This window comes from Vipera ursinii, assembly GCF_947247035.1.
Source record: "Vipera ursinii genome assembly, chromosome: 1".
Classification (NCBI taxonomy): Eukaryota; Metazoa; Chordata; class Lepidosauria; order Squamata; family Viperidae; genus Vipera; species Vipera ursinii.
The window spans coordinates 241,548,909-241,570,267 of NC_139512.1; the positions used below are offsets into that span (position 1 = coordinate 241,548,909).

Here is a 21,359-nt window from a genome sequence, read left to right on the forward strand (position 1 = left end):
GCAGGAAAGACGCATTAATTAATATAACAGTAAATTGAAAAAATGCTATCAGCACATGCGTTGCTTAGAGGACATCATTTTTATATAGCAGACTGGGAAATAGAAAAAAAGAAAAATCCTAGATAGAACAAGGCAGTGACAAACTACTTACATATTCTTGCCAAGAAAACTATGAATGTGGTTCACGTAATTACTAGGACCCGAATTTGAAGGACTTTATTATGAGGATACAGTCCAAAAGTGAGTGGGCAGGCAAGAGTTAAAAAGCACAAGAGTTTCACAAAACCCAAAAACTAATTTTAGTTTAACAAAAACCAATGCCTGAGGCATAAACAATCCAACCCATTTTGGTGAGATGAATGACTCACACTGTACTCCAGGAAAGCTCCTGCCATCACAGTGTGTATCTGCCTTAAAGTGCTCCAGAATAGTGTTTCTCAGGGCTTTTTTTCTCATAGAACTCTCAGAACAGAGTTCCAGTTCCGGCACCTTTTTTGGATGGAAACCTATAGGGTAGGCAAGGCGGGTGAGTTCCGGCACCTTTATCTTTTACAAAAAAAGCACTGGTGTTTCTTAATCTGTTTGCTCTCCCGACCACCTCCCACTTTTAAAAATTATGGAGGACACTGAAAGAGCTTTTGTTTATATGAGTTATATTTATTGATATTGAAAATTCAAATTGATCTATTTGCAGAAAAAATATTCAGTATTAAACCCATTAGATACTAACATATTTTTCATGAAAAAACCCCAATCGGTTTAACAAATAATAATGACAAGTGTGACATTGTTTTACATTTTTGCAAACATCTTCAATATTTGGCTACTAATTTTGATTTAGCGGACCCTTGAGAGTGTCTCCGGTGGCTCCCAGGGATCCTTGGGCTACATTTTAACAAATACTGCTCTAGAAGTTGCTTCTTTTATTTGGAGAAACCCCGGCTGCAAAAGATGGCCTTGGACAGTGGCACGTCCGTCCCAAGACAAAAGACAGAAGAAGAGATCAGACCTTCCGCTCGCTCCAGCTCAGTGTTTCTCAAACTTGCCAACCTTAAGATGTGGACTGAAAGGTGCTTCCCCCACCCCTCAAGGGCAACTGGACTTTTGTTCTTCCTTCCCATCTTGTCCAGTTGCCTTTTGAAAAAGCACCTTTGGGACAACCATGACCTGGGTGACTGAGACTCTCCATAGACACTTAAGAGGTGGATTTCAATTCCCAGAATCCCCAATCAGCTGGCTGAAGACTCACATTTTTTGAAATCCTCACGTCTTAAAGTTGCTAAATTGGACTAGCTCAGGGGCAGGCAACCTTGGCTCTTTTATGACTCGTGGACTTCAACTCCCAGAATTCCTGAGCCAGCCAAGCTGGCTCAGGAATTCTGGGAGTTGAAGTCCACGAGTCATAAAAGAGCCAAGGTTGCCTACCCCTGCAGTAGCTGAAGTCTGTCTTTATGTTAAAAATAAAAATTTGCTGGCGTTCTGTCCCTTTAAGAAATAGCTCTGCCAGCACCAATGCCACCCACTTCCTGGAACAGACAATTGACACCCTCCAGGAACTCCACGGAAAGCTTCGGTCTGTTTCTCTTTCCGGCGGCAGGGTCGGAGCGATGAGTACCGGAACGGACCCTCTAGTTGTCTTTTTATAGCTCTCTATGGTAAATTGGGGACTGATTGGCTGGGCGGGCTTATTTGCTCGCCAATTGATTCCTTTTCGTGGCTACTATGGCGCCTCCGAAAGGTAAGCTAATGATCCCGCTGGTGCTCCAGTCGCAAAAACCGGCTGCTCCGAATCGGCTCCGCTTTGAACGCTTGTGCGGAAAGAGAGCGATCCGTTTCACTGGGGCTAATGGTTGGGCAGCCCCGCGTGCGGGCGGAGGGGGGAGAATTCTAAATTAGTTTCTATAAGGCGCAAGCGGAGATCGGTTTGTTGCCACACATTTCTGCTGTCTGTGGATAGCTGTCCCGTTGCCCTGTAACAGGTTTTTCCCAATCCAAGCTTTTCAGATGTATTGGACTTTTTAATTATGCTGGCTGGGAATGATAGGTTTGGAAGTCCAACATACCTGGTCCCATCTTGGGAAAAATGGTTGGAGTGATTTGGTTGGAGTTGTTGCTGTTGTTAGTTGCGAAGTCGTGTCCGACCCATCGCGACCCTATGGACAACGTTCCTCCAGGCCTTCCTGTCCTCTACCATCTTCTGGAGTCCATTTAGGCTCACGCCTACTGCTTCAGTAACTCCATCCAGCCACCTCATTCTCTGTCGTCCCCTTCTTCGATTGCCCTCAACCTTTCCCAGCATTAGGCTCTTCTCCAGTGAGTCCTTCCTTCTCATTAGGTGGCCAAAGTATTTGAGTTTTAGCTTCAGGATCTGGCCTTCTAAAGAGCAGTCAGGGTTGATCTCCTCTAGGACTGACCGGTTTGGTTGGAGTATCTCTCCCTAAAGAGCCTTTAGGCACGGAAAAAATACATGCCTTTTTACGTCCGGTCCGCATTGCTAAAATAAGTCTAAAGAGCTGTTGAGAGGAAAGTTTGTATGTGTTCTATGGAAATGATGCTTAATTTGTGCAAGTGATATCCAGATCTAATGACTACTTCTCCCATTCTTGTTTTCAATCAAGTAAATGCATGTTTATGTATCTGTGTCATTTTGCAATGGTAGGTCTGGTTCTGTTGTCAGGCATGATTATACCAAATGTACAAATGATTTATTGTTTACATATGACCAGGCTGAAATAATAGAATAACACAGAAGCTTAGTTTGGAAGCATATGTGCTAGCTATGGAATGAAAGTTTGATTACCAAATTAGATTTGATATTAGAAATTATAGAAAATGAAGACAATTTTCACAATGATCTGGACATGTATACACAGGTGAAAGAAGTAGGCAAGTTGTTCATTGAATTCAGTTCATTGAGAGAACTATGATATGTCTTGCTTTCAAAGATTTGTGCCATGTAAATCCCTAATTTAGATCTACTTCTAATAGTTCTCTGTTGGAAGTGGTTCACGTTTTACAGATTCATCCAGTTTCTGGCATGTTCATATGAAGGTTTAATATATATGAAGAAAAGCTTTAGTTTACTAGTAGTTTGGGAAGGTTGTTAATAGTATGGTCAGTTTTTTTAAAAAAAAACTGAATTAACTTTATGAAGTATGCAATAAATATGCAATGCTATTTTAAAGTCAAAGGTAAATTAGAACATTATATGGTTTTAGCAATAGCACTTAGACTTATATACCATAGTGCTAAACTCTTAAGTCAGGGGTGTCAAACTGCTGGCCTGCGGGCCGGACTTGTCACCAGGAAATTGCGCCCACCCCATTGCCGGCAATGGGAAAAAAGCTCTGATATGTCATGCGACGTCATGTGACGTCATGAGTTTGACATGTCTGCTCTAAATGGTTTACAGAGTTAGCATATTGCCCCCAACAGTCTGGGTCCTTATTTTACTGACCTCAGAAGGATGGAAGACTGAGTCAACCTGGAGCCAGTCAGGATCGAACTGCTGGCAGTGGGCAGGGAGTTAGTCTGCAATATTACATTCTGTGCCATCATGGCTCTTATACCATTGTATCTCTGCAATTTAGTGTTTTAAATAGTTAAACAAGTCTTTCTCTTAATTTTATTTAACTGCCTTGGCATTTTATTTAACTACCTATGTAACTCATTTGCATTCTGTCCTGGAAACAGAATAAGCAATATACCCCCAATAATATGAAAAGTAAGTTTCGTTGTTACTATTCAAAGGAAGAAAAATGTTTAATGGTACTGTTCATCACCTGGTTGCACTGAATGATACTTGTATCTGCTGCAGATAGTCTCATGTGCCACATGTTGAAGTAAATGAGATCTTATCTTTAAAAGTTAAGCATAAATTATATGGTTGCAAAGTATAACCTGTAATACCTTGGAGCAATATTTACACAAGGTGGAACTCCCTTGAAAGAATAAATGTTTGAGTGACAGGGAATGAAAAGCTGTCTTAGAATAATGGTATAATGATCTATGTATACAGTGTTGTGGGAATACAAAAAAAAAACCAAACAAACTAACTTTGTAGAAGTAAAACAAAGAATTGAAGGCAGGGGTGTCAAACTGCCAGGCTGGATGCGTCATGCTGAAACCGTGCTCACCCCAGCTCCGGCAATGGGGAAAAAGTCATGATATGTCGCGACATGTCACGTGACGTTGCGAATTTGACACCCCTGATCTAAGGCACACATCACTAGTCTTCCTTGACAATGAGAGATGGTACCAGTTCTAAATCATTAGCTGGAACTGGATGCTGCCAGGATTTTTAATTCTTAACTTCTTATATAATTATTAAAACAAAATCATTCAGTACAAAGAAATAAAATTCCAGAAAATTATTGTATCTGAAAAATTGGGTAGAGCTAGATGTATCTTTATGAGATGCTACCCTGCTGTTAATCACTAGAGACATGAGGAGAGCCAGTTGCACACAGCAGCTGGGTGACCTTGGGCCAGTCACTCTTTCTCAACGTAGGAAGGAGAGCAGGGCAAGCCACTTCCAAAAATCCTTGCCAAGAAAAACTCCAGGGAATAGTTCAGGCAGTTGCCTGAGTCAACAATTACTTAAATTCACCTCCCCCACCACCACACCAAAGACATGGAGATCTGACACTTTTTGCTTCAGGACAGCTCACTTTGAAACAGGTCCCCACCCTCTTGTTTTAGGTTGGTTGGCATACAAGTAAGAGTGAGACACAAAATTGCATCCCTCCCAAATAGGCTATTTAGGTGGGAGATGCCGTGGGAAAAAAATAGTGGTTGACTCCTAGACATAAGGAAATGTTGTTTCAGTGCACACTGTGTAACAGACCTGACCAACCTAACTAATTGTTATATATGATGCCTGTGAAGATTTGTTCACCACCCTCTAATGCAGTGTTTCTGCAACCTGGCAGTTTCCAACTTCCAGAATTCCTCAGCCAGCCGTGGAAATTGAAATCCACACATCTTTAGGTTGCTGCATTTCAGAAACTCTGCTCTAATGGCTACCAGATATTCCTCTGTAGATGGTTAGCTGTCATCATTGCTGGGGTATCTAGAATTTCCCCCCCTCCCCAGCCATGTATTTAAGATCAAGGTGATTCATGTGGTCTTATTTGTGACTGTTGAAGATGAAGTTTTAACTCTTATATTTGATAGAGGGATCCTTTTGTTTTCCCAGAAAATGTCAGCCTACTTTTTAAGTTGTACTGCTTGACGGTGATGACCTTAGTGGCTGCAACATATACAGTAGCATTGCGATATACAAGAACAACCGGAGCAGTTCTGTACTTTTCATCCACAGCTGTTTGCATTACAGAAGTTATCAAATTATTCCTAAGTTTGGGCATCTTAGCAAAGTAAGTATGAACACTGGTGAGGATAGTCAGATGGTAAATTTATTTGCTCTTTTCTGATTTATTTTCTTCCTTTAAAAAAACCCCTCCCATAGTTCCTGTTATGATTCATATGTACTGTATTAGATTTGCTTCTTTAAGCAGAAGATTATTTTCAAAGAAAATAAGAACATTCTGGATTGAGTTTTTGTTATAGATTTCTTTCTCCCAAACAGCTTAATAAATAGATGTTCATATTTGTTCATTGTTCTGGCTAAAGGCCAGAAAGTTAGTGTGAATTAAATTCTGAAACTTGGGCCAAAGTGATTTGGTGCAGGCATGATTCTTCGCAAACATTCAAAAAGATCCTGTATTTTTGCAAGAGGGCATTTAAAGATTAGCAGTTTGTTCATGCTGTTATTGCTCAATTATGACTTCCTTAAAGCTTTTGAACAAGGCAGATGTAGAGTTCATGTAACAAAAAGAATCTGAAAGCACTCTCTACAAATTTATAACTTTCTGTCTTTATTTAGTGGTACTTCAGGACTGCTCTTTAATTTGCAGCATATTGTACTATGTTGCCTTTGTGGCACACGTAGACTGCTAGTCATGACAATATTTAGACAACAATAATAATTGTTCTCTTGCTATGATATATTACCATCTGATGCTTAGATACATCATATAAGTACAAACTCTCCTGGTTTTCTTTCCCTGTGTATTCTGTGTTTTGTATGGAGTAGCTTTAGTCAGCATTTTACTCTCTAGGGATATAGGTCAGCAACTCAAATTGCCCTCCTTTGTCATGGCTATGATGGATGGAGGTGATACAGTCCAAATGCATTTTGAGGGCAATGAGTTGGAGAATGCTAGTGTAAAGGATTTATAATGAGCTTTATTAATTCTTCAGTGATATCAGCGATAAGAATGTGGTTCCGTCTCCACAGTCTATTCCCTGAAACTACTTTTCTTCCAACTGGATTTAGGTACCAAAAGGAACCCTGGGCGGGACTGGTGAGAGAATAGTTTAACAACTGGCCACGTGTCCCTACTTCTAAGATTGGTTCCATCAGCCCACATGTCGGGTGAAATCCATGTTTAAGCTACCCTGTGTTGTTTTTATATTTGAGCTCCTACCTTGATAAGCTATTGCAGGAGTAGGCAACCTTGGCTCTTTTATGACTCATGGACTTCAACTACCAGAATTCCTGAGCCAGCCAAGCTGGCTCAGGAATTCTGGGAGTTGAAGTCCACAAGTCATAAAAGAGCCAAGGTTGCCTACCCGAGTCCTTGGGGCTGGCAGCCCCACCTGCGCCTCCTTACCCAGCTTCTTAAGGTAAAATCCTTTTTAAAAAGCCAGCCTTGCACACAGGTGGCTATGAGCAGCTCCAAGACCGTTTCCCCTCAGCTGCTTGGGAACGAGTAAACGCCCCTCCCATTTGGTGACTGTTATTATTCATTTATAAGCAAAAGAAGAAGAAAAACAGAAAAATCAAAGAGATAAAAAGGGGAAAAAACAAAAAATCTGAAAAGGAGGGGATGGGGAAGGGGTTCTCTGAAGGATTCTCTGAAGGAGGCTGCTAGCCACGGGAAGGGAGAAGGGGGGGGAGAAAATCGCCCCTTCCTTCTCCTTGCCGAGGCTGCTAGCGAGCCTTCTCCCATGGCGAGGAGAAGGAAGGGCGGGAAAAACTCCACCCTACTCACCTTTTTAGTTCTCCCGTCTCTTCCTCCACTCTGCCAAGTGCAGTTAAAAAAAACAGAGGTTTGTGGGTAGTCCCACAAACGTTTGTGGGCTGTCCCACAAACCAACCAATCAATTTAAACTTCAAGTTTTTTTTGTGAGAAGTTTAAATTGATTAATTTCTTTTAGTGCCACTTTTTTTTTCAAAAAAAAAAGAGGGAGGAGACCTGGGAGCCGCATGGGATGGCTCAAAGAGCTCCGGAGCCGCAGGTTGCCGACCTGTGTTCTAGGACATTGTGTTTTTTCTTATGCGTGAAAAAGGGAGAAGGTGGTATCTCTCCTGGCCTCCCCCCCTCTTTCCTGCACAGAGAACCAGGCTCCATACATGATGGATGGAGCACCAGCAAACGTGGCTCTCACCATAATGGATGATAATGGGAAAGATGTTTAGGGGCAGGGCAGGCCTAGTCAGAATTACTGAGGACCGATCCAAGTCGTCTGACAGGAAAGATTAAGGAGTGTCCTGTCCTTTGGTACTTTCTCAGGAATCACCTGGTTAATGAATGCATGTTAACAAAGTGCAATTCTATCAGGATCCTCTCAGATGGAATTGTTTTCATTGAAACTGCTGGGAAACGAGGGGGGAGGGGGGAAGGTTCTGAGCACAGGCCTCTCCAATGGCCTCTTTCTGGTCAAAGACCGAAATAGGCTGACGTTGAACCTATGCAGGTAGTCCTTGAGTTACGACCACGATTGAGCCCAAAATTTATGTTGCTAAGTGAAAACATTTGTTAAGCTAGCTTTGCCTTATTTTATGACTTTTCCTGCCACTGTTGTTAAGTGAATCATTGCATTTGTTAAGTTAGTAACATGGTTGTTAAGTGAATTCTAGCTTCCCTGTTGCCACAAAAGACCCAAAACATTGCAACCGTCACGAGCCAGTTGCCTAGCATCTGAATGTGACCATGGGGAATGCTGCAACATTCATAAGGGTGAAAAACGGTCATAAGTCACTTTTTCAACTTTGTACGTTTGAGCGGTCACTAAATGAACTATTGTAAGTTTAGGACTACCTGTATAATGCCTCTACCTCCCTACTATAAGAAGTGGCAATCCCGACTTTCTGAAGCACCGTGGCAAGCTGATGTCTTGCTGGCTTTCACTTTCACATTATTAAGAGATGATTAAGATCATCCATGTGATTCCTGGCAGGTGTTCTTCATGAGTAGACCAACTGCTCTTTGTACACTGGCTTAGGAGTGCAGTTTTTGTATTTTTCTGTTTGTATTTTTTGCGGTTTGTATTCATTTTTATTCTGATCATTTATAATTATTAATAAAATTATATGGGGGGGGGGGAAAAGTAGTAGTAGTCCTATTTCTCCTAAAACATTTTCCTTTTTATTTTCCTCAGAGAGACTGGAAGCCTGGGTAAATTGTCAGTGTCTTTGAAGGAAAATGTCTTAGGCAGTCCTAAAGAATTATTGAAATTAAGCGTTCCTTCAGTTGTGTATGCTGTTCAGAATAACATGGCCTTCCTGGCTCTCAGCAATTTGGATGCAGCAGTTTATCAGGTAACTTGAGTGATGTTCCAAAGTTGAATCCTTTGCCATGTCAGCCAGAAGCAGGTGTTCACACACATGTGGATGTCCCAAAGGTGTTTTTTCAAGAAGCGAAATGTACTGTCCTGAAACTGAAGAGGCTTCTTAGATGACAAGCGAAACATCGTCAAGGAAAAACAAAGTCTGGTTGTCTTTTGGAAAAAAGCACCTTTGGGACAACCACGACTGAGAATCACCACAGCCACACACATATGGGTGTTCTTCAGTCAGTGGTTACAGTGTCTAGGGCAGGGGTAGGCAACCTCGGCTCTTTTATGACTCATGGACTTCAACTCCCAGAATTCCTGAGCCAGCTATGCTGGCTCAGGAATTCTGGGAGTTGAAGTCCATGAGTCATAAAAGAGCCGAGGTTGCCTACCCCTGGTCTAGGGTTACCTGGCACACAAGGAAGACGAACAGCAGTGCCACTGCGAGAAGGGTGGCATTGTAACTCAACAATTTTCCAGCCGAAATAGTTTACCCTTTTAGCTATATGCTTCTGAAATAGAAGCATAGAAATCTTCCATAGGTAAAGTGCTCCATAATTGTTGTGTGAATTTTTGATGTGGTAAGGAGAGAAGTTGGAAACTCAATGGGTGGTCTTAAAAGTTTCATTACTGAAAAATAACAGGGGAAAGTACCAAATGTTGAAACATTGGGAAGGTAAGCAAATGATTATCTTTGCTACCTGGTATTTAATGCCACATACAAAATTAAAGACGGCCTGGATGTGCCGTCTTTATTGGTGACAACTATACTTGGCGTTTAAGTAGAATGCTGCAAAACACATCGCATCGAAGTGGCACTGCAGCAATCAAAGTTGATATAATTGGTTACTTACAGGTAATTAAGACAGAAATTACATTGAGCAATATTAGTCTCCACATCACTTGAATGACATAATAATCCTTTTCCCTTGCTTTTTTCTATATTAAAAACTATTTTTGAAAGGCTTTTTTGTGCTATATAGATGGGATTATGCATTTCCGAAATAAAACACATCTCAAACTCGATGGTTTAGGTGACATATCAGCTGAAAATCCCCTGCACGGCCTTATGTACTGTCCTGATGCTGAACCGCACCCTTAGTCGATTGCAGTGGTTTTCAGTGTTTATGCTGTGTGGTGGAGTCACACTTGTGCAGTGGAAACCAGCGCAGGCTACAAAAGTTCAGGTAAGCATTCTGCCTGGGAGCTGTTATTTTCCTTTTTTCTTACAGAAAACAAAAATGGTAGCTTGTAAAAAAAAACCAGCAGATTTTTGGGGGGAACAACGATCTGAAAACCTGTGTTCCTTAGCTGAATATTTTAACAGAAGCCGACATGCACTGAATTACATAGTTTTCGCTGTACAGGTAGTCTGCGAGTTACGACTGCAACTGAGCCCAAAATTTATGTCGCGAAGTAAAACATTTCTTAAGTGGGTTTTGGCCCCTTTTATGACTTTTCTTGCCACAGCTGGTAAGTGAATTTTTGCATTGTTAAGTTAGTAACAGGGTTGCTAAGCGAGTCTGGCTTCCCCATTGACTTTGCTTGTCAGAAGGTCGCAAAAGTTGATCACATGACCCCTGGGACACTTCAACCGTCATAAATATGAACCAGTAGCCTAGCATCTGAATTTTGAACATGTGACCATGAGGATGCTTTAATAGTCATTAAGTGTGAAAAATGGTCATAAGTCACTTTTTTTCAGTGCCGTTGTAACTTTGAATGGTCACTAAATGAGCGACTACCTGTATTTTAATATTTAAACATGGGTAAGTTTCGGAGGGCCTAGAACAGGGTTTGGCAACCTTGGCTCTTTTATGACTCGTGGACTTCAACTCCCAGAATTCCTGAGCCAGCATGGCTCAGCTTGGAAACTGCCTTTCCCCTCAGCATGGCTGGCACAGGAATTCTGGGAGTTGAAGTCCACAAGTCATAAAAGAGCCAAGGTTGCCTACCCCTGGCCTAGGACAAGAGCATTCCCCCTTTTCTCAGTAGAGGCCAGCTATCCCCCGGCACCATTTTTATGGGGGCTGAAATGAGAAAGGAGTGATTTCAGAACTTCCAGGAAGTTCTTATATTACTACTTTGCAGCGCTTGTTTTTCTTTCTGACCTCCCTCTTTTTGCCTCCACTGTTTCCTCCTTCCCGACTCTCTTTTGCAAGAAACAGATAAGTTTGAATTAATGGCAAAAGCTTCTGAATTTAGCTTAAGAGTCTGATGAAATAAGCTAATCCCAATACACCCAAAGGTTTCCTATTCCTGCCCGAGATCATAATAAGCTACTTTATGTGTTACATAAATGCAAAGTGAGATCTGGTGGGGGGGAAAAAATCCAAATCTGGTGCGTACTTACTGGGCAATTGGATTCATCGAATTTCTTGGGACTTGAGTGAGATCTACAAAATATATCTGCACTTCCACTCTGTGTACAAAATTGGCAGTATTTTCATCCAGAACCAGGGATACAGATTTGTTCTCTATTACTTCTTTAACAGAATTCAGTTAACGTCAGAAACACTGGCTGTGTTCTTCGGAAGATAGATTGTAGGCAGATGATATGCCCCTTATTTGTTTAATTGTAATGCAACTGAAAATAGCTAAAGGACCTAAAGAAAAACAAACCTTACTAAACATAGAAATAAGGTATCTGTGTGCAGTGATTGAGGCATTTCCCTCCTTTAGTCCAGAAGGTTTGGGCACCTGACTTTATTTTCTGGAGATTATATATTTGCAGCATATCAAATGTTGCAGTTCAACTCATAGGCAAACAGTACAGGGTTGCTGAAAAGTATTCTGGCTTAATAAATTGCTGTCCTAAGTTTTGAGAAGTCATTGTTACTAGTAGAGGATAAATAAATTGATTTTCTTCTTTATTACATCTTTAGGTGGAACAGAATCCACTGCTAGGATTTGGAGCGATAGCAATTGCTGTTCTGTGTTCAGGATTTGCAGGTAATAGCTAAAACACAGAATGTTAACCATGGTATTAGCTTATCTGATAACTCTTGTTTCCTATTTTGTACTACTGCTGTCGCTTTATAGTCATTGGGACTTGAATTTCCATTGTTCATCAGTGAGGTTTTAATATGCAATGCCACATAATCACATTGCTTAGCGATGACAATCCTGGCAGTCCCCATTGCCATTCTTAAGTGAGGATTGTGGTTCACTAAATGAGGACTTCACATGACGGGACTTCTTGCCAGTTTCATTATCCAAAATCAGTGAAGAAGCCAGTTGAGGAGGTCTCCCATTCCCACTGCTTTTGCACCTCATTGCACTCTGCAGTGCCCAGACCCCACCTGCTTGCATCTGCACTGTGTGGCAGTGCCCAATAACATGTTTGATTGTATTCATGCATGGAAGTGCCTAGCTGTACGCTCTGATATATTCACTCAGTGTGGTGGTGACTGCCCATGTGCCCTCTTTGTGGCATGTGGCAGTGCTCAGTCCCTGCCTTACTGCAAATGTGACACATGGCTGTGATCATCTGCATGCCTTACTGCACTTCTGCCACTCACCTAGCCCACCTGTGCTCCGTAACTGTGACCTGCCTGTCAGCTTCTTTGCAAGACACCTAAGGAAAGGCTTGTCATAACAGGGACTTGCTATTTCCTACCAGCTTCCCCATTGACTTTGCTCGTTGGAAATTGTGGTCATGACCATAGGGACCTGCAGATGTTCAATATGAGCCAGTTGCCAAGCACATGAAATATGATCGCATGATTGGGGGACGAGATGCAGCAGTTGTAATTTTGAGGGCAGGTTGTAACATTTGGGAATTGGTTGTAATTTTGAATGGTCGTTAAGCAAGGACTGCTTGTACTGATTTTCCCCAATCTCTGCATTTTGTTTGCAAAATTTGAAGAAGCCTAGGAAGTTTATCTTGCAGTTTGCTAGCTTGGGAATGGGTACCATTAAAGTGGTGTACATTAAAATGACAATCTAGAAATATTTGATAATACTGTATTTCTATACTGTCACTGGGGAAGTTATGATTTAGCTAGGGTTTACATGTTGTTTTAAAAACAACTGGAAGCCTGCCTTTGACAGTCAACCATAAAAGTCTAATAATCTATTCATCTTTAAATTAAATTGATTGACTAGCTTCTTTTCCAAGGTAGCTTGCTAATCTTTTGTCACTTTCCTTTCAGGAGTGTATTTTGAGAAAGTACTAAAAAGCTCTGATACATCTTTATGGGTGAGGAACATTCAGATGTATCTCTCCGGAATTGCAGTAACGTTGCTTGGGGTTTACACAGCCGAAGGTGTTCAAGTAATGGAGAAAGGATTTTTTTATGGCTATACGCCATATGTCTGGTTTGTCATTTGTAAGTACTGGGTTTGGCCTCAAACTTGTAATTGCCCAGTTTGTGATGTTTTTGTAGCAATGCCAGAAGTGCTGTTTCAAATATGGGAATGTGTTGGAAAGGCAGTAATTTTTAACGTTATCCAAAAGGATGACTTCAATCTAAATGTCAAATTTAGATTTAATTAGATTTAGTAGCAAATATAAATTGAATACACATCACAGTTCCTTTCTGCTCAGTACTGTTGGGCAGGACTGAGAAATATGTGGGGATGGCCTGTAGAAGCAGATCCCTTTTATTCTAGAACTGTAATGAAACTTGCCTATTATATCTGTAGAATACAAGAAATCTAACGAATGCTAATTCCGCTACAGTCAACTGCTGAGGTGTACATGCAGCTGATATCTGAACTCACACAGCTTGTGAATTATAGAGTGGAGGTTGGTAAACAGGCACCTTTCTGACCTTTTGGATTTTAACTTCCGTCCACCTCAGCCAAAATCCAAAGTGGTGAGAGCGGGGGAGAGAAATGTGGAAATAAATTTACAGGAAAAGTAGGTGGGTTATAAGGAGGCTGACGGTTAATTGCTACCTGGTCTTTGGGACATGTTATAAGCAAATATGCTAAGGAGGGTAACCTTCGGTGCCTTTCAAAATCCGGCCAAAGTGGAGTGCCAAAGTTCAATAGTTTGTTTTGGGGAAGATGAACATAATATTAAAAACAGCTGTATTACAGATTTGCGAAGCTCAAAGTCCAGTTTCTTACTAACTCTCCTAGTATTCACCAAAATTCAAGCATAAATAAGGTGTAATTCTTTTAATTTTCATTTGTTCATGTGGGAATGATCTTGGGAGGTAGAAGGCAGAGCCACAGACTAGGCAGCAATCAGGCAAGCGGTAGCTTAGCCCACAGAGGAAATAAGGGTGAGAAATAAGAAATCAGAAAAGACCCTCCCAAGGTTCTTGGAAGTATAAAGGCAAAGATGTGGGGATTTTCAGTTTTGCAAGATTCTGTTAGTATAACTTAAAGAGCTAGTACTTCTGGGTGTGCTTCTTGCCTGGACTACCTTGCAAGGCTGATATAAGCTCTATTTTTAGTTCTGTTTCCTCCAGTTATCCCATCCTGCCCTCTGTGGTGTATGGAAGCTAAACAATAAAACAAAAAAGAAGCCCTTCCCCCCCATGCCAATCCATTGTTTAAATTCCAAATCAGGTTGGGTGGTTATGGGGTGAATACCTATTATCAACTGCAAATATAATCTTCAAGTCGTGGTACAGACTATGCCAACCAGGCATAGTACTTGACATGAAATCCTCTTGCTCATCCTTCTAAACAAATGCTATAATAGTTCTTTCTACCATGTCAGAACGTATTGGGCCTAAGCACATCTCTTTTTTGTCCTAGTTCTTTCCAGTGTTGGGGGCCTCTATACCTCGGTTGTTGTTAAATATACAGACAACATTTTGAAAGGTTTTTCTGCAGCTGCCGCCATTGTACTCTCTACGGTTGCATCCGTCCTTCTCTTTGGTTTACAAATCAGTAAGTTGCTTTGGACCGTTTTGTGTTTTCATTAAATCATTTATGATCCACAATATCATGGAATAGGTATTCATGGAATCATTGATACTTTACCGTGGTTGCATGGTTTAAATTGCTCATAATCTTCAGCTTTATTCTTCTGCTAGTACTATTTATGCAGTTTCCCAAAGAAAATGGCCAGATTATCGTCTTGAATTATTTTTCCAGAGTGATCAGATCCTTATCCCAATCAAACATTATGTGTTTATAGTGTATTTTTATCATATTTCATTGATTCCACTGAAATGTATTTTTCTGTAAGATTGTTATGAAATAATGAGTGGTTTCTCATATAGGTAGTCCTTGTTTAGCAACCACAACTGGGACCAACAAATCTGTTGCTAAGTGAAGCAGACTCTTAGAGAAATTAGATGGCCATGATTGTGCATTTCTTTCCCCCACCCTTTGGAATGCTTACCCCGGCATTGGGATTAACCAGAAGAGAATTAATGTTTGGATTTACATTCATTGGAGAGCAAGAGATTACAAGAGAGTTAGCAGGCACACAATGGGGAAACACACATTGAAAGCAATGCACTGGTGCCAGCAAAGCATGAGTATATTGTGCAAACAGCTTAGTGCAGTCCCTATTGTATGCTTGCTTACTTTGTTGTAATCCCTTCCTTTCCAATCTCTATTCTGCAAGGGAGGAGAAAAAAGAATAACAGGTTAGGCACAGGACAACATGTACTGTAGTGACTGCAGTGGTGCTCACATAACTAAAGGAGCTGCAAGTCATAAATGTAGGCATTGAGTGTGAAGTTACTTTTTTCAGCAAGGCATAAATTTGAATGGTCACTGAATGAGGCAGTCGTTAAGCAAGGACTAGCTGTATAAGCAAGCTGATGCTTAGTCTTTCAGTCATGAAGTGAAGGTGAATAAGAATTTTTCAGTCTTCCTAAGGTCTCAGTCATATTTAAATTTAAAATGGAAGTTTCCAGTTACAGTGGTACCTTGGTACTCATCCTTAATTGGTTCTGGGAGGTGCAGCGAGTACTAAAAATAAACCATGTGATTTACGAGGTAACTTTTTGTTTCAGCCAGGAAGAACTTCCTAGCTGTCCCTTTTCCTGTCAGCGACCTTCCCAGCATGGTTGACTTCCCTGTCTGACCTCTGCAGCTGTCCCTTCCTTTTTCAGGGATCTTCCCAGCCTGGTTTACTTCCTGTCCACTCTCTGTGGCTGTCCCCTGCTTCCTTTTTCAGTGCATCAAGCCTTGGTGGAGCAATGGGCTAATGCCTCCTTAAGTAACACCAGCTGCCTGCAATTAGTGCAGGTTCGCATCCCACCAGGCTCAAGGTTGACTCAGCCTTCCATCCTTCCGAGGTAGGTAAAATGAGGACCCAGATTGTTGGGGGCAATTAAGCTGACTTTGTAATAATGCCGCTTGGGGTGTGTGTGAAAGCCCTAACAAGCAGGCATATACATAGAATGAAGGCTACTGCTAAGCTTGTAAGCCGCCCTGAGTCTTCGGAGAAGGGCGGGATATAAATGGAATTAAAATAATAAAAATAAAAAATAAATAAGTACTAAACAGATGATGAGTACCAGACATTTTTACGTCAAAATGCATTGAGTACCAAATTTGATGAGATTTGAAGCAGTCGAGTACTGAGGTATTCCTGTATGTACTAATGTAACGCCCCTCCCAAAGAAGCTGTAAAATGGAGTGTAGCAAGATATCAAAACTACTTTCCAGCAGTGAAACACAACCGATTAAACATTTGGAGAATTCATAATCTAAAGCCGCAAACCAGATTTCTTATTTTCAGTGATGAGGCTGTGACCGGCATACTTTAAACTGTGTGCTTTCTTTTTCCCTTCCAGCTATAACTTTCTCTCTGGGGACACTGCTTGTCTGTGTTTCAATATATCTGTACGGACTGCCTCGACAGGATACAACCAAAATCCAGCCAGTAGAAACAAAAACGTCAAAAGGGAATTTTACTTCCGTGTGACGTCTGTCTTCACGAAGAATAGAAAAGTAAAGGAGACAATGTGTACGCCTGTCCCCACCCCCAATTCTCTTTTTGAAAGAAAAGACTTTAATTCTTCATGGAAAACTTCTGAAAATGAAGTCAGTTATTCATTGGATGAAAATCTACACTGGAGGAAGATTCTTCGCTAATCCGTAGAATCTCATTTTCCTCATAAACGTTGGTCTTTCACAATTGAAGATGCCGTTTGCTGAAAAGAAGGAATGGGAGGCACTGTTATACATAAATAGAGAGATGGCCATGGAATTTACTCCTATGTTATAACACTATATGTAGGCTTTGTTGCCAGAAATGCTTGTGGTTGCAAGGAAAGGGTAATTCAAATTTAAATGTGACCAAAACAACATAAAATTATACTGGAAGAATAGTGTCTTTTTCTCCATGGATACCTGGCATGAAGATCCAGCCAAGCACTGTACTTGCTTTAACGATAAAAATCATTGTTGCAATAGGAAAAACGCAGAGACAGTTGTGAGATGGAAGAATGCTATTACTGGAGCTTTAAAACTGAAAATGGCAATTTATTTTTTAATATCCTGAAGCCGGGGGTCACTACTTTTTTGGAAGACCACAGGAAGAAAAAAAATACTGTGATTTCTTTTAAGAATTTTCTATTGCAAAAAGGAAGGCGATAGATCACTGTACATACATTTACTCCTGCAATGAATTAACTGGTAAATACATACATTCTTGTGCAGTGTTAGTTTTTTTTAAAAAAATATTTGATTAAATATGTTTTAGAGAAAGGGAACAAATGCTATGGATTAAATATCATCTAGGTTTATATCTACTGATTTTTGTCAACTTACTTTTCTACTGAAATTGTTGAGAGGTAAATATTTTTAGCCGGTTTTCTAAAATGAAGTTTGAAGAAATGAAAATGCATAATTTCTGTAAATCAATCAAACTAAGGCTTGAATGAGAATCTGATAAATCAGATGTCAAGAAGTGATATTTAACCTTAAAGCCAGCAAGTGCAATTACCCGTACTTCCAATTTGGTTATGAACAGAGCAGATTTTTTTCTGTTTCAGATTGTCTGACTCTAAATGAAATGATTGGTCCTACTTTGCCCGGAATTTGGAGGATGTCATTGTGATGTTATAAAAGTGTCTCACCCAACTTTTGGAGAGGGAAGGGCAAGACAAAACCTTCTGACAACAGCTGAATATGAAAGGGGGGGGGGGAGGGAAAGGAAAATGGAAGGTAGACTCTGAATACCACCTGCCCATGCTGTATACAGGTAGTCTTCAATTTATAACCATTTGTTTAATGACCGTCCAAAGTTACAATGGCCCTGCGAAACGTGACTTATGACTTTTTCATACGACCATTGCGGCATCCCTATGGTCCACGTGATCAAAATTTGGAATGCTTGGCAACTGGCAGGTATTTATGAAGGTTGCAGCGTCCCGGGTGTGTGTGTGTCACATGATCACCTTTTGCAAACTTCTGGCAAGCAAAGTCAATGGAGAAGCCAGAGTCACTTAACAACTGTGTTACTAGCTTAAGAACTGCAGTGATTCACTTAACTGTGGCAAGGAAGGTCAGAAAATGGCGCAAAGCTCACTTAACAACTTGTCTTGCTTAGCAATGGAAATTTTAGACTCAACTGTGGTCTTAAGTCAAGGACTACCTGCAGTTATTTATCAGCCGTTTGGAAAAAAAAAAGGGACAACAAACCCAGGGAATAAGTTCAGAGAAACCAAATGTGGAAGCCAGCAGAGATTAGGGAAAAATAAATAGAAGTTATTATCTTTTTTTAGCAATTGTTCTCCAGAGAGAAGAAACCTCATAGTAAATCTTTTGTTGTGCACCTCTATACTTTTTTCTGTATCATAGTAAGAAAAAGTAAAATTGTAAACGTGATAGTGGATGCTTTATTTCCACAGTTGGAAATAGCATGGAATAGAGGTAGCCTAAGCTTCGCAGTACATATTTCAAAATCGGATCCTCTTTGAGAGATTGGTATTAGGGTTTCTATACACATTTTGTCCTGCATCTTCATGTATGCCTCCTTTGCAGACCGGCGGCAGGGGGGGGGATGGTTCTGTGCCAGTGGCCGCACATAACTCCATTTGTGCAAGTGCCGTGCATGTGTGCCTGCCACTCAGGCAAATGGAGTGTGCACGCACTTGTTTGCTCACCACTTGCACAAGTGGGGATGCATGTGTGCACGCCCATAGCTCAGATGCAAACAGCTCATGGCCTACTAGTGGACCACAGCCCGACCCTGTACCATTTCAGACAAGTGGCTGTCCAGTCTTTTCTTAAAAACTCCAGTGATGAAGCACCCATAACTTCTGGAGGCAAGCTGTCCCACTGATTAGTTGTTCTCATCAGATTGCAATGGCCTACTGTGCAAATATATAGGGTGCTTTTTAAAATAATTTTTCCACTAGAGGGGGATGATTTTCCTTGGGGCATAGCAGCTTCATCTTATTTCTTAAAGTCTGTAAAGTTTGAAAGTCAGATGAAGCAGCCAGGTAAAGACTGCATCCATAGGACTTCTGTAACTCATAATGGCAAGACAGCATTTATAAATAAATGTACCACATATATATTTAAAAAATGCCCACCTTCCAAGCCAAGTGCTTATGAGGAACAAAAAGAAAAGAAGAGGCTCCACAGTTCTAATATTCTCATAATGACAAAGCTTTGTATTGCAAAAATACAAAATGGGACTTAATTTTTAAGCATTATTAAAAAGTAAAGGTAAAGGTTCCCCCTCACATGTGTGCTAGTCATTTCCAACTCTAGGGGCCGGTGCTCATCTCCGTTTCAAAGCCGAAGAGCCAGCGCTTGTCCGAGGACGTCTCCGTGGTCATGTAGCCGGCATGACTAGATGCCAAAGGTGCATGGAACGCTGTTACCTTCCCACCGTAGTGGTCCCTATTTTTCTACTTGGGTTTTTATGTGCCTTCGAACTGCTAGGTTGGCAGAAGCTGGGATGAGTAACAGGCGCTCACTCTGTTACGCGGCACTCGGGATTCGACCCGTCAAACTGCCGACCTTCTGATCGACAAGCTCAGCGTCCTAACCCTCTGAGCCACCACGTCCCTTAAGCATTATTATTTGGTGCCAATTGCACAGCTGCTGAAATTTCCAAGTGGCTGAAAGGTTTTGATTTCAGAGCAGGTCAGTAGAGCAGCAAAGCCATAGTCATACAGCCTGATCCACATGTTGGCGCATCACAACCATTTAATTCAAATACCAATAAAAGCTGGAATTGGCTTTATAATAAGAGAAGAAAAATTCACATCAAAAGGGCTTCCGAACATTCCCACAACTCTGGAATGGCCATGAAGTCCAAAACAGAGATCAGATAATCCTCATAAGGGATACATAGGAAAAGCATCAAGGAAGTTCCCCCATTACATTTTATCTACAGGTGTGATTCCTAGGAGCTTCATTCCGTTGGCTAGTACAGAGCGGGCAGCGTGAAAAAGGCAGAGCCTTGTCTGGAAAATAAAAGCGGGGGGGGGGGAGAGGGATAAAGAAGAGGAATTGGTAATTTCTGTCATCTGCTTCTTATGAACAGCACCTTATTCATGCCCCCTCCCCCTGCTCCATGCTATGGTAGTATAAAATATTTTAGAATTAAGAATTATTGAAAAGCCCATTTGTACCAATAATTCTGCAGCTTGATCGTTGTGAAGAATCTATTTTTTGTCATGGTTCTGACAGATGAAACTCTTCAGAAGAACTTCGAAGCATTGTTTACCTTAAAGGATCTTTTATTCGAGCAGCAGAATATCGGCACTTACGTAATTGAAGCCAAAAATTGATTTCCCCTCCCCTGGGCACATAGTATCAAAGCACAATTCCCTCCTCCAATTAACAGCATAAATCACATCCCCCAATTAGCTTGAAGCGCTTCCTCTCCAGCCCTCCAATTCTTGGTATCAGCTCTGAGTTCAGTAACCGTGATTCTCACGCTAAGTTTCGGTGTTGTTATGTCTAGCTGGACTCTCATTCACATTCCCACCCCCTTCCCAGCGTCATCTAACTCTAAAAGCGAAATGGCTACCTTTCCATCTGTTGTCCATGCAAAAACATCCAGTGTTAGCAGTGTTGACACTTATTTCTTCCCGTTACCTTCTCCCACTTCCCCAAATCTGCTGTTGAGAGACCTTGCCCGTCAGCATAAAGCCGATTTTGTGCACAAGATTTGGTCAAGGAAACTTTTCCCCCTTTGTTGATGCACGCAGTTTCTTCTTTGGGAAGACTCCGCCTTCAGAAATTGGCTATTCATGTTGAATCAATGTACCTCTATTTCCCTGATGCTCACTAACCTTATTCCTGCATATCCTTGGATGTTTGTGTGCTTAGTGACTTCTCACAGACATCGTTCATCTGGGGGGGGGGAGAGGAACACTGCATCTAATACCTTTATTTGTTTTCTCTCTCTGCTTCTGAGGTGTCAAAGAGACCCGCTCCAGGTAAAACCTTTCACAGATGCACATCTATGCGTTGTTTCTGCTCATTTAGCACAAAAACAGCTGCGTTCAAGGTTTTCTTCTGTCTTTCTTAGGAAGCTTACGAGGGTATGAAATAGTTTTACCCTGGATCTAGCTGATGATGCACACCAAAAATATCCAACCTGGAGTATTACAAGTATTTTAGGCTTACTCTTCCTAGAGCTTCCAGTCAGCTGTTACTCCTAGTTGTACTCTGCATGTATTGTCTATTGATGGATATAAGAACAGTCTTTGAGTTTGGATTTGTGGACACTTAACGTTAAGCAATATTCACAGCTCCCAGGGACAACCTTCAAAAGAGCAGCACCCTAGTCCACATGCCGAACTACTGCAGTAGACTTATTTCATCTTTCAGTTCCCTTGTTTCCAGATACA

At 41.2% G+C, this 21,359-nt stretch overlaps 2 protein-coding genes across 8 annotated transcripts in view; one reads left to right on the forward strand and one right to left on the reverse strand.

Moving 5' to 3' along the window:
• Positions 1-1,538: 1,538 nt before the first annotated feature.
• Positions 1,539-17,290, forward strand: SLC35A1 (solute carrier family 35 member A1). Of its 2 annotated transcripts, XM_083377571.1 has the most exons (8): positions 1,539-1,738; positions 5,198-5,375; positions 8,446-8,605; positions 9,654-9,806; positions 11,505-11,571; positions 12,774-12,950; positions 14,335-14,469; positions 16,335-17,290. In XM_083377571.1, the coding sequence occupies exons 1-8, from the start codon at positions 1,723-1,725 to the stop codon at positions 16,463-16,465; spliced, it is 1,017 nt and encodes a 338-aa protein (XP_083233697.1). In that variant the 5' UTR covers positions 1,539-1,722; the 3' UTR covers positions 16,466-17,290. The 2 variants fall into 2 exon arrangements, with proteins under 2 accessions (XP_083233697.1, XP_083233698.1); XM_083377572.1 differs by lacking the exon at positions 5,198-5,375 and having other exon boundaries at positions 1,580-1,738.
• RARS2 (arginyl-tRNA synthetase 2, mitochondrial) overlaps positions 16,565-21,359 on the reverse strand; it is a 28,225-nt gene continuing 23,430 nt past the window's right edge. For 2 of the 6 annotated variants that reach the window (XM_083377275.1, XM_083377276.1), the window contains exons 20-21: positions 19,882-19,964; positions 16,573-16,694 (exon numbers count right to left, since the gene is read on the reverse strand). In XM_083377275.1, the coding sequence (XP_083233401.1) occupies positions 16,673-16,694; positions 19,882-19,964 (105 nt within the window). In that variant the 3' untranslated portion in view covers positions 16,573-16,672. Of the gene's footprint in view, positions 16,695-19,723; positions 19,965-21,359 lie in introns of those variants that run through there. The other 4 variants (XM_083377278.1, XR_014494200.1, XM_083377277.1 and 1 more) reach the window with 4 other exon arrangements.

What these genes read in the sequence shown, in the direction of transcription:
- SLC35A1 (XM_083377571.1), top strand. An exon ending in TGGATGCAGCAGTTTATCAG is followed by an intron (nt 8,606 to 9,653) that starts GTAACTTGAGTG and finishes TCGATGGTTTAG; the next exon opens with GTGACATATCAGCTGAAAAT. An exon ending in ATATGTCTGGTTTGTCATTT is followed by an intron (nt 12,951 to 14,334) that starts GTAAGTACTGGG and finishes TTTTTGTCCTAG; the next exon opens with TTCTTTCCAGTGTTGGGGGC.